Source organism: Dreissena polymorpha, chromosome 11 (assembly GCF_020536995.1).
Source record: "Dreissena polymorpha isolate Duluth1 chromosome 11, UMN_Dpol_1.0, whole genome shotgun sequence".
In the NCBI taxonomy this organism is placed as follows: Eukaryota; Metazoa; Mollusca; class Bivalvia; order Myida; family Dreissenidae; genus Dreissena; species Dreissena polymorpha.
In genome coordinates, this window is record NC_068365.1 from 1,202,322 (window position 1) to 1,216,724 (window position 14,403).

At 34.7% G+C, this 14,403-nt stretch overlaps 1 protein-coding gene across 1 annotated transcript; it reads right to left on the bottom strand.

Annotated features, from left to right (window-relative positions):
• Positions 1-6,430: 6,430 nt before the first annotated feature.
• LOC127851704 (heat shock 70 kDa protein 12A-like) lies at positions 6,431-10,990 on the bottom strand. Its single transcript, XM_052385556.1, has one exon. The coding sequence runs from the start codon at positions 10,077-10,079 to the stop codon at positions 8,334-8,336; it is 1,746 nt and encodes a 581-aa protein (XP_052241516.1). The 5' UTR covers positions 10,080-10,990; the 3' UTR covers positions 6,431-8,333.
• Between the last annotated feature and the right edge of the window lie 3,413 nt (positions 10,991-14,403).

Genomic DNA, 14,403 nt, shown 5'->3' on the forward strand with positions numbered 1-14,403 from the left:
TTTTCCTCATTCTATCTTCGTTCTCTTGAGTGTCATCAAGACAATTTATTTAGATTGGGTCCTCTTGTGGTTGCTCAAACAGTAGTTTCTTCCATGGCATAATGTACTCGTTCTATCCAGAAACTAAGTACAATATATATACTAACGAAGATTGTGTGAGGACATATTGCAAATATTTCTGGCTGAGAAACCTGATCATAGGTTTTTGCTGTGATGGGAAAATATACGAGAACCTCCCACCATAGCTACAAAATCAGCTAGTGATAGCAGGTAAATATTTATGATATTAAAACAAATTTTTATAGTAAAATTCATTTTAATAATTAAATACTTACCTGCTAACGCGGTAAGTCCCACCTCCCTACCCCGCTCATCGTTTAATATATTCATAAGTTATTTGAAAAGTAAGATGAGTTACGGTTCTTGATTTCCGGTTAGGTTACATTGTACTATGCTTAACCTGATCTGTTTCACTAGGAGAGGTGGCCGAATTCCGACACTTGAAGATTTCTGGAGTAGCTAACCCCTTTGAAAAGGTATAAGCTAGTGATAGCAGGTAAGTATTTAATTATTAAAATGAATTTTACTATAAAAATTTGTTTTAATTAAAACAGTAACTATTTAGTGAACACAATTAAAACATGCAAATTAAACAAATAAAATTAGTTTTACGAAGTTTAAAATTACAATTAATTAATTTTTTATGTTACAAATGGTATGCACAAATACATAACTAAATGCCTTAAATTTCCCAAGTACGCCCTTGAAAATGTGTTATGCCTTACCGCTAGATTTTGAATAAGAGACAGTAGTAATAAGATTTTGCATAAATATCATATTGCCCGTTATCTGTAATGTTTTTCCATAGGAAAAATTTCCATAAAAAACATAGTTTCCATCTTTTGTAAAATGTCTTCAGAAAATTTAAAATGATTTTAAGTTCATTTTAAGTTCATCTAATAAAAATAATTACAACATGGTTGGTAAAACATATCCTATTATAAGTGCAGTACTAAACATGCAAAAGTGTGTGAACACTTGAGTGTACACTTAACTAAGTAAACATAATGTTATACATTCTCACTACCAACGTATAGAACCTTGATGAAGGAGAAAAAGCAGCTTATTGCATACGTACCTTGCAATACGTGTATTACTTTTAAGCATTTTTGATTGCATCAACCTAGGACGAATCGTGATAGAGTTTTCAAAGTTAAATCATTACAATAAATTTTCTAAATTTCTAATTTATAAAAGAAACAAATGCGTACATCAAAATTTTGGTTAATGCTCTTTAAGCCTTAAACATATTATTTTGTAACCGGCATGTGATGACCATAATGTGCTAAGTTGCCTAAATAAAGAAAGAAAAAACAAATATAAAAGAGATTTACTTTACAATCTGCATGGGCTGTTTGACACAGATCTAAAATAAAACGGTATCAATTTGAAAACATTATGAAAACACGATGCCACAACGTGCCAACAGCATTCCAAAAATAAACACCTTAACCACAAACACTTATGTATTGGTCTCAGCATTTAACACATAGCCACTTGCTAGGTAATGGATTTGAGTGAACTATTATAACATACAATGACACCACCTTGAAAACAAAAATAATCCCATTATATTTATAAATATAAACTTAAACCCTATTTCATTAACATTAGAAGGTTACAAATCTTTCCACTCACTTAAATTACAGAATTCCCTTCGGTAATTACTGTGCAGAAACGTATATATCATTATCGGTTGTTTGTTTGTTGTGTTGGGTTTTATGACCACTCCCCACACTAGTGATGTAGCCGGGCTGGGGATCGAAACCGCAGTCATCGGATTTGCATTCCAGTGCTATATTAACCCATTTATGCCTAGTGGACTCTCCAATCCTTCTAAATTGGATCAATTTATTTCCAAAATTAGGGATGTCTAGTATATTTATTTCTATATTTAGAATATTAATCACAGAAATTCCTTCAGCAAACAGCGCAGACCCTGATGAGACGCCGCATCATGCGGCGTCTCATCTGGGTCTACGCTGTTTGCCAAGGCCTCTTTTCTAGACGCTAGACATCAATGAGTTAACTGAGCCAGTTTGACTACGACAACACTAAATATCTTTGTGTTCTAAACATGTTATATGATAAACGGAACTCTACAATACGTTTTACCACGAAGAAGCACACTCCTTGTCTGGTATCGAGAAACACTTAAATAGTTTATTCTCTTCACTGTTGCTTTGCGCCAGCGTATGTAAAACTTCACTGTGCGCAAAGAACTTCAAGTTCTAGCACAGTTTAAAAATACGTTTTAATTAACACTATTTAAAATTGCTGTATTATACACCGGTCAAACACACGCACAATACGGTATCATGTTCATGTCTTTATACATAAAAACAATTATAAAAACAACACATAAATGCCTTGCATATGTTATAGTGTCGCTTTTAAATAAAAGGTTCAAGCAGTTAACCATGTGCGTTACTATTACTTGTAGCGCATGTCACCCTGCAAAGTTTCGTATTACATACATATTGCCCGTTTTTAACAATTTGGAGCAATAATAACGATTTAAAGACAGATACTATAGTTTTAATGACGATCTCAACAATTTGTTTAAATTAAATGATAATGATAACAACTGTTTCCGCATTACTTTAAATGTTGATATAAGATGATGTAACAGTAAACAAAATGTAATTCGACGTTTTGTCATAACAAATGACTTCAATAAGAATGCTAACTAATTAGATTGACACTTAAAGGAAAATATAAATGTATTAATGTCTTATACTTGTCGGTTGAAAACTTCACCATCTCGAAAAATACAAATTAATAAAACAAGAAATGATCACTGTTTTTTCCACTAGGACTGTAGATATCTTTACATTCTTTTTGTCATTTTATTCGGTACATTTAATAATAATAATAATAGAGTTTCAGATAACGTGATAACATGATTTGTTACGTTATCGTATAAAGAAATGCTTCTGTTAAGTCACATACTTCATGGTTTGTACAACAAAATCGCAATAGTTTTTTTTTAGAAATAAGGAGCACACTTCTAATATGGTTTATAGACGTATATCGAGAACGCTGTATTAAATTCCCTTCATTACTAAGGAGCACACTTCTAATATGGTTTATAGACGTATATCGAGAACGCTGTATTAAATTCCCTTCATTACGCATGCAGTTAAAGGGTCTATATTTATATACTCATTAAAGATTTCGATACATCATTTACCTCCCATAAGTTGGTAATTGTAGTTCCTTTAAGACATATGTGCTTAGACAATTCTGTTTTATTAACAGTTCCCATTAGTTCTTTTCTTATTAAATAACACATATTTGTTGCATTTTGTTAATGATCGAATTTTAATTCACATATGTCCGGTAAAAAATATTTTCACGATGCAAGCGAATTAAAAACGACATCTTTGTTTAGCTGTATTTGCTAAATATGTACAACAAAAACGCATTACATGTAGTTATTTACATTCAATATGTTGACGTTAAAGGGACACAATTATAATACTAACTAAACACTTAAATACAACATTCTCTCCCCCGAGTTGGTATTCATGGTTCCATACAAGGTTCTTGCTTAAATGTTTTATAATTCAGCAATTTTGTACAAGTTCTCTTTATATCGTCTATAAGAAACATACGTTTTAAACCGATTAGCAACTGGAAGAAGTTTCGGTACGTTTTGACGTATGCGCGTTTTGTACCAGACGGACATAAGCATTGCAGGAATTGCATTTGAAGTATAATTCTACTGAGTGATGCAAGCATTTGCACATTGCTCAATGTTTAATCCTATAATATCATGCCTTGCATCGTGTCGATGAATATAGGTTAACACAAAGCTTAACAATAAGTGTTTAATATACTAATAACTCATTTGTTACTTGAAAATGTAAAGCTAATGGTCATCATTATCGAATTATATTGCAATTATGAGTGGGAACGAACTTGAAATGATATTCGAATTCGTTTTTCATTATTTCAATTGATTCGAATATTCTATTTTTAAACCTTAGACTCGAATATCCGAAATAATAGACGTCAAAGTACTGTTCCTGATTGTCACAAAGACCACTATATAAAGAATCTTATATGCATTTTTGAAAACAAAACACAATTGGATAGAGTTATAATTTGAAAATGATAACGCATTAGTAGGCTCATCATTTGTAACTTAATACAGTTTATTTTTATAAGCATCAGGTATTTCCCATAGATTCAAAAGTCCTAACTAACGAACGTCCGGAACTTAGTACTGTTCCCGATTGCCACAAATATCACTATAAATAGTATCTTATATGCATTTTTTAAAAGGGTATATAGTTATGTTTGAAAATAATAGTTGATGATTACGTTTTTCATTTGTCATTTCATAAATTTATTTTATAAGGTATAAGATATTTCCGGTTGACTCAAGCCCGTAATCCTCATTTCGGGCCTCATTTATTTCAATTTGTTATTTATGTTTCCCAACCCAAGCTGATGACGTGGTACTCCTGTCGCTTTCGCGCCGCGGCTTACACGAACTGGTGGAGAAGTGCAACTCATACGCCAACAAGTAGCGTTTCACATACAACGCTTCCAAATGTGCCGTTATGACCATGCGCCGAAAACGGTCCAAAGCAGTACCCACTCTCCAGATTGCATATGACTCAACACCAATACCTGAAGCGGCATTACAAACATTTAGGTATAATCCAGTCGATCAGTGGAAAATACCCTTACGACATTGACGCTGTGAAACAGACAATTAGAGGCATGTTCCTTTCCCTCTCCCAGAAAGTGTCCGGAAGGTCCGGAGCAAACCCAAACACAGCGATTAAACTGTACAAGACCGCAGTCATTCCCAAAGCGCTGTTTGGCTGCGAGCTGTGGAACAGTATCTCTATCGCCGACATGCAACAACTCGAGGTAGCCCACCACTTTTGTTTGAAACGTGCCCAAGGTCTCCCCCACCTCATGCGCTCAGACATGAGGCTCGGTCTTGCGGAAATGACATCTAGCGAAGCGATTATCGACTTACAAAAGTAAGCGTTTATGGTTCACAATGCCACGCCCCTACTAGCGAACCGTGCCATATGCTTTTCATTTTAAGACTGTGTCAGTTTGATTTGTGCGAAAACCGGAAAATTTTCTTTATTCCAGATATTGTGAAAATTCTTCAAAAATATCACCTTGAAGACTATTTAATGAGCTTTAAAACCAACAGTTTATTCCCGTCAAAAGAGAAATGGAAATCTGTAATTAAAAAGGCAGTGCGCCAACACGAAACCAGTCACTGGCTATTGAGGCTCGAACAACATACAGATTTTTCGCTTTTCAAAGAAGTTCACAAGAGCCTGCAACCGGCTACCATATGGAGACTCGCGAAGATCCGCCCAGACAGCCTTTCGCTCATGAAGTTCCTGTCTCGTTTATGCTGCAAAAATCCACCTGAACAACCCGTCCTATGCTCAAAGTGCACACACCAGTACATGCACATCGAAGTGGTACTGTACTTTTTGAGTGCCCCTTTACCGACTCGCCGACACGTCTACAAACGTTCCTAGAAACCGTTCGGCCAGTAAGCGCACCACGGCACGAACACTTAAAAAACGCAGAACCTGCAACACTGGTGTTGTACCTCATGGGAATGATCGATGACGTCATATCAGACTTGATGCCTACAGAACTCTACCCAGAGTTTTTGATTAACTACACCAATTTTCTACAATCGGTACTCGCGGCATAGTCATCAAGAGAACTCCACGCATGTCGTCGAACCCCAAACCTGGCACTTCCAAATTTCACTATATTTTTTATTAGTGAAGTGCAAAGGACGCTGATTAAGGTATCAATATTACGCGTTCAAAGAACTGAGAAATAAAGTACACCCTTGCGATAACCAAGGGTCATGCTTTGAAAATATCTATGTATTTACATGTATATATCTATATATAACAAAGTCTCTATTAGCCTTGTTGTATTTAAACAAAAACGCTGTATTATTTTTTGCCGAAGCTTTCGACCTCACGGTCTTCATCAGCGGCCATTTTTTATATATATATATATATATTTATAACAATTATATATATATATATTTATAACAATTTGACTTAATCTCTACTTATTTACATTGACTGTCTTTTGTTTTTGTGCTATGTTTGTATCGTTTGTTTGTTTATATATATGTGTGTGCGTGTGTGAGTGTATGTGTGTGTGTTTAAATTCAATGAAATTTCGAAACAAAATAAGAGCAGAGAAAAACAACGATTTTGAAAAGATGAAACATCCAAATGGAATTAATCCTCTTTGTCCCGTTGACTTAAAAAAAAAACAATAACGTTCTTCACGAATGATAATGTTGTGTGAGTATCTTCCGGTCTGAATACAAGGGGTTGGCAAACTATAAACGAAATCTAAGAAGTATTTTATTCAAATGTAGGTTTAAACATAATATCTAGAATATAACTTCTATTCATATTAAACAACCATTTATGATTAAAGTTTTCAATAAATTTAAATTCAAATACGAAAGCATGACTATTAGTTATATTCGCAGTTTCGAAATTATGGGACAGTCCGTATTCGTTAAACAGTTTCAGTTTGTTAGCAATCGGCAAAATATTTGCCTTTTGTTCATTAACAAATACAAAAAAAAGTTATGGCAAAGACAATCATATACATATATACAAATACATTAACACTTGATTAACGTTTGCAACCCAAAGTTTGCATCCTTTATTATAATCATTTAATGCTTGGTTATAAACAGTGTGAATATTAATATTTTTACTGTTATTAACGTTTAAGCAATATCGAACAATTCGTATATACACATTTACATATAACGGGTAACTGCCTAACTCACCATAGTGAAGCATGACATATGTGTTCATTGTTACATTTAACACTCTTTTGCAAAAAAATATTAATGACTGCTTTCGATCTCTTTTGATTTTCGAAAATCAAATATTTCAGAGGCATAGCAACACATAGACGCTACAAAAGAATCAAACAACTGACAAATTAATTTCGGCCTAAGATTACATTTATATATTAAACTACTTTATATAGCTTCAATGCCTTTTCACCAAATGTTCTTGATTTAAAGTGAAACTACCAATGCAACTAATAACAGTGCCGATATAATTGAAGTCATCGACGATTTCTTTATTTTTACCATAATATGTCCATTTTCCATCTTGTCAAATTGTTCCTCTATTGCGACAGACGATTGAAACCATTATTGTTGTTTTTTGAAGTGTTCACATTGAGCCCCCCACCCCCACACACACTAAAATTGCAATACAGGTAAAGGTCATCAAAAAGGTTATGTACTATTACTCTAAAATTAAGGTTAGGTCGTATATACTGACGCCAGACAATGTGCTATCTTGTAAAAAAGGCTCAATATCTTCTACAAAAAGTGAAAAAGAATCGGGGACATTATCTCGTCTTGTCTGAGACAGACATCATAACTAAAGTATTACGAATATGATGTACACGACTTAACACAAGATTTAATCTTCATACACATTCTTACTAATTAAATTTATATACAAGATGTATACATTTTTAACCACAATGTACTACGAAATACACTATCAAAACTTTTAAGCAAATCAACGTATACAACATGCAAATGTTTGTTTTTCATTTCAAAATATGCTCTACAACAGACATCAAGAAAGAAATTGTATCAACAGTTGAACATTGTTTTCTAAATCCAAATTGTGCTTTTGAAATTTTAGCATTATCTCCACAAAAACATCATAAATCTCCAAATTATTCAATCGTTTCGCGTTTGTAACGCTTTATAATTTTACAGGTTTTCAGGTTTTTAAATCGTCAAAAGATGCATATAATGGATTTTTAGAGCATGGTAAATGTTCAATATTGCTGTGTCCTCGCAAATATTATAACAAAAACGACAATGTGCAATTTTGAAACATTTTGTTTCAATTGTGTCAATTTACCAAAACGTGAAAAGGTCCCTTTAATGACGACGACACTAAACTTTATATCAAGTAAGTATTGCTATAAGAATACATTCTACAATATATTGTTTGATACAATCAGATGCTTATAACAGTTAAGGAAAAAATGTGCAGGCATACACATTGTTGTATTCTTTCAACAGTTGATATATATTCATAATATAATACAATTCAATTACCGGTACACTATACACATTATGATAAATCATAAATGACATTTGAGAGCAACTATAATGCCCTTAATTAATATCGTAGCTAATTGTAAACCACAGCCACCAAAAGGTATGTTACGAACCTAAACGACCTCTGTCTTCAGGACTAGTTGCTTACATAAGTGACTGTCGTTTTGAATTCCATATTATTGTTTTTGTTTACAAACTTGATGACGAATTGATTGTCATCCACTATTAGTGTTTGCACGTGCCGCAGCGTGCTCGGCCATCCACCTTTTGGTGGTTCTATCTCTATTTTCGCTACAATCTGAGCCTGGTTTTCCTCGTTTGGTTGACAGTATTTAGGGTCGGTAAGCGACGACCGCCAGAGTGACATAATGCGGATTTTATTTTTCAGATCGTCATCTCGTATTGTGATTTCGCCTTCTACTTCAAAGGATTCATTATGCTGAATGGTCTGTCCTTTTTCGATCAATTTATGAAACAATTTGTCGCACTGCTTGACGCTGTTGTACGTTACGCTGAGATTTTCGTCATGGCATTTGCTGTCAAATGGTCGTATTCGATAAAATCCGTACGTATACGGTGCCTTTCTTGTAATATGGTCTCGCGGTGTATATCCTAGTATGACAGCCCCTTTTACTACTGCCAATCTACCTTCGTCCGCACAGACGACTTGTAGTTTTCCCTCGAATTCTTCTCTGATACATTCCTTTATGTAAGGCGATTCTGAAAGCCCACCAGCTAACAAAATGGACTGAATGGGCTTGCTCTTTTTTTGACTTTCTTCAACTATTTCTTTCATATTTTTAATTATCGCCGACCGTGACTTTTCAAAGAACTCTTTCATCGTCCGGTTGGACAAATACATATGGGTTTTGTTTTCATGCATACGGACTTTGTTTCCATATAACGATCTTTCGAGCATTTCCGATGTACTTTCTTTCTCTTTTTGTTGATACAGGTGTATAAGACCACCTAAATCTATGACGACTTCGTCAGTACTTTTTGAAAACGTGGACTTTTTGTTTTCAAAATCCCTCAGAAGATCAAAGAACTTTAATCGATTTCCGGTTTTAAACATTTCAAAAACCTCTCCTCCGAATAGTTTAACAAGAAAACTAAAGAACTCTTGGTCAATAACAGTCCCACCTCCGTAATCGCCACACGGCCGGTTAATTTCAATAACTCTTCCTTTATCAAGAATCTCATGGGCACAGATATCGATTGTTCCTCCACCAAGATCAGCTATAATGTACCGATGGCCTTTCTCTAATGCACCACTGGCATTACCTTTGATCACTATTTTTTGACTTCTAACAAACGCCGATGCCGCTTCTGGCTCTAACACGAGCCTCGTCTTTTCAGAAACGAATCCTGCACTCTCGGCTGCATGTCGCATAAAATTCCTGGAGAAATCACTCCACATAGCAGGGACAGTTATAATCCACTGTATCTCTTCATTCATCATCGGCGTGTCAAAATATCTCCTCGTTTTTATGTCTTGTAATATTTTGTTGTTCATATGAGCTAGGGCGATTTTAAAGACTTCTAACGCATCCATATCTTTTCCACGTTCGTCAGATATATTAACTTTCACATCCCCTGATTCTGGTTTATATAGCGACATTTTAAAATTTCGAAAGTAGAAATGGGATTTCTGCTCTGCGGACGACATAACCGCTTCATACTTCTCAACTGCATCCTTTCCGAAAGCACGCAACGTCTTGTCTGGATTTAGTAGAACACACGTTGGAACCCGTAATTCGGGTTGGTTAACGGCGCAGTAAATTGTGTCGTTAGAAGCAAACTTGAAGGCGTAACCTGTAAATGTCGTACCAATATCAATAGCGGCGATTACCGGTGGTTCTTTAGTGTATTTATCGGCCATCTTGATTGTTCGCTTCCACGAAATGAAAGCGGTTTTCAAATATATCGGACACAGATCTGCGTTTATGCATACCGGTACACTAATACGTTCTTAACTACCGACTTTCCCATCTTCACCATATATATCTCACAATCTTCGTAGCTTATCATGTACAAGAAACAATGATTGTATTTTAAATATTCCACCTATAGTTTTGCTAGTTATCGCTCCAATGTCACTTGTCAAATTTAAAATTGCATGCACCGTCCACCTAAGTGAGTTTAATTCGTACACCTGCTTTAAAAATCTGGTTTAATCAATAACCTATTTAATATTTTTGTATGAACTTTAACACATAAGATTTTGCGAGTAATTTAGCAGAACTAAAGGTTTTCCACAGTACTTAGACTGTCCTGATTTTGAATCATCATAAATACAAACTCACAGTTGTGAAATGTACGTCTTGTCGCTAAGCAAATTATTGAGTACTGTCACTTTCGATTTGAATATGTAAATTATTAAGTACAGCAGTTCACTGCTAATTTCGATTTCGATTTCATAAATAAATGTGCAATCGAACATAAAAAGAAGAAGACACAGCCTTGAACTTCGAACACGATTAAACAAAAACACGTATCATGTTACTCAAATAATCAAATCGTGATACATCGAGTACTCCTTCCAGTAAGACAGTTCTCGCGTCAATTGTGTAGCCGTCTACACAACGCGCGATCTGTGTGTTGTTTTAAGACTGTATTGGGGGTGCGTTGAACTGGCGCCACACTTTCTGCCGAAATTGTATCAACATAGCAAAATCAATGTTCATTTTTACAGTATACAAACGGTTAACTTGTCAAACAGTTTTACACAACCGTATTATCAACGTTTCAAAAGGAATTTACACTGTTGACAAAACTATCAAAACCGAAAGTGAAAGTGAAATATTTGTTCAGTTTGAGGAAGAGAGTCGGCTATCATTGCCAATTGACGTACAGGCTAAAACTACTTAATATGACAGGTCATAAACATGTTTTAATCAAATTTATGACAGGGTTGACTAATAATATTATAAATAAATGTGTTTGTTATAATTCGGTGAATTTATTTGTAAAAACCATGGTATTTTTCAATAATTAAATGTTTTCATTAATTCACAGTGTATGTTATTCTTCTTCTTCTTCTTTTTCTTCTTCTTCTTCTTCTTAATATAATAATAATAATAATAATTATTATTATTATTAATGTCAAGGTCATAATAAAACATGCATATTGTTACACGATGTTATGACGTACAATATATTCTCTTTGAAAAATACAGTGACATCTGAACAAATGAAATGTTTTACAATCCGATTATATATCATTTGTTATATAAAACATAGTACAGAATAAAAAATGTACTGAGGAAAATATCACGTAATCGTTCATAGTTCATGGTCGACACAAAGTTTCTAGCAATGTTCATTACTCTTAAATTACTGGCGTGTAGCCTATCATTCAATATCTAGTCATGCGCGTATTGTCATGATGACGAGATTTGTATTAACTACCATTTTCTCGTGTCGCGCATGGGACAAGTCCGTCCCTCTCTATAAATGTAAATTTCTCTGCATAATGTAGGATACAATATTCAACAACACATATATCAGTTTCTAATCCAGTTTAATGTCTGACATACTTAATATTTTCAGTGATACAAATAAAGTCTGATAGCTACATGATCGTATCTTTTTCGATCCGTACGCCTCCAAGTCTAAACGCTGTCTAACCTCGTTTCCACACCAAACATCTCGTTCTATCGAACTACACATAAACATACAATAATAAAATTTCTATAACATATTTGATTGGTCGATTCTATGCGCGCTTATTGCTGGTTGGTTGAATTACAACCTAGGACTGGAGAAGTCACTATTCAAGTATGTACACGCTAATCAGCATTGTGATACAAATAAATAATGCAAATACAGCCCAAGCCTTGTGTCAGCATCATCGTTCCCTTTTTGTTTTTAAACATACACCATATCTTAATATTTAATCTTTCACTTTGTAACGGTCATGTATTCTCGCCATTGATAAACTTGTTAATATTTCTTACATAAAGAAAACCCAAATATTTCACCTAATTTCCTATCATTATGTGACACACACCATAAAATGTTCTGTGTCACGTAATCATGTATCGTTCGTGGAAAACACACAGTAACAAACAAAGTTCATTTCCATTTTCATCGTGATTTATTTGTGTTGAATATATTCTAACACAACGCTTACTATTGTTCGTGAAATACAATTTTACAGCGCGGCGGCCAACATGGCCACCACGTCAAGAAGACGTGACAACTCTCAAAGTTCTTTTCCAAATCTAATCGCAGAATCTCTGTCTTACCATAATAACACAGCATTTTATTCCAAGGTACATCAACATAAAATTTAGATAGTTCCTATCCCATTCTTGATTGGTTGACTGTACTTTTCCCTCGATGTTCTAAACCCACCCCTTCGAATAACCCTTATTGATTGGGTGGATGCTCATGCATCTGTCACAGCAGAAAAGTGCAATACACAATTATCACTTTGGGAACAGGAGACCTCATTTCGTTAAGCATACTTGATCATATAACCAGATGTTATCTATGGACAAACCTCATTGGTAATATGAATCCTAACACTTCTATAATCAATTATAGTTCAATCTGAACTCGTATCTGTTATGTACCTGGGAAATTGGAATTACCCTTGTATAATTATCATATCTTAATTATGTATTGGTTTGAAGTAATGTTGACTTACGAGCCAAATTGTTAATCAGGACTAAAACCATGTTCCCGATAATTGAACTACATTGGATAAATGAAACCATACTTCCATAATCAATTTTTCAAACTTCATTACATGTCCCATCCAAACTGACATCTGTTATGTAAATTCCTAAATACCCGCAACATACAGCAACGTTACATACTCAAACATTTTATTAAAATATTTCCCTATTATTAAATCTATAGAATAAACAATAAGCATATACCGTTATGTCACACAACCCTCTTATTTTGATTTTTTTGCATTTTATGATCCAAAAAATTCTTTAAAATTTAATTATCGAATTACGAAGTACTTGAAAACATAATTCATATAAACCCATCTATCATGGGAAATATGCGGATAACAATAATATTTTTCTTTACAAGCGTCTCGGCTGAAATAGATATATTAGTTATTGTTATACATCGTCAATGTCAATCGGGATGTATTGGAGCACATCATCTGTTGATCGTTGGTCTTCAGTACATCTGTTGTCGTCAATGTAGTATTGAAGTTGCGGCTCGCGGCAAATTAAGTCGCTTGAAGTCGGACTGGTTACTGCCGTCGCGGAGATTAAGATCGATCCGTCTTCAAGTCGTGTAGGCGAATCGGGTCTATCCCTGTTGCTCTGATGATTAATATAAGCCGATCGTCAGGTCGTCCATGGCGATACGCGTGCGTTTGGTGTTCCTGATCTTATTTCTGCTGTTCATATTGCGTCATCTATTTTCGTTTCCGTTGTTGTTGTATTTTCGTTTTTGGTTCCAGCGTCTTCTTCTTTTCTCTCGGGACATTAAGATCTTCTATTGGCCATAATGCTCACACGGTATTAACTATAGCAGTGTTCCCTTTGATGTCTTAAGCCTCGGAAGTACCATTCCGAATACGTTATCTACGCATGTCAAACAGTTGAACGGCTGCATCTAACTCTATAGTGTTTAACGTCACAAGTATTTTGTCCAGCGTTGCGTCACTTGTTGTCCTTCAAAAACTTCTGGCGTTGGGTCTTCTTTTAGCGATAGAACCATGGGTTCACTTTGAGAGTAAACCCAATGATGTTCCATGCTGATCACGTTGTTTATTCTTCAATTCGTTGTGAAAGGGATTGTCTCGCGAAGTCGCTCTTCTTTGGCGTGGTCTTCAAATCTCAATTTTTCATCTGCGTTGTGTTGATATAAGTATCAGTTGTTCGAAATCATGGCAAACATTTATAAACATCCCCTTAAGTTACACTTAAATACAGTCATGACAACTTACTAGAAAGTCTTAGTAAACACAACCTTTATTACACCGATTTATATCGCAACACTCCCTTAAACATTACATAACAGCTCGATATTTTACGTACATGCTACAAGTAAATTTGTGACAGGTATGCGCTACTTTATTTACCTAGTATATTGCACATTAAACAGACGAATCGCGTTCGTATCTTAAAATAAAAATCTCCTGTGTACCATTATAGTTTAGGAATTTTTCTATCGACATATGAACCTGCTCGCTCTTAAATACGCGCGTTGGTCAAGACAATTGTGAACAA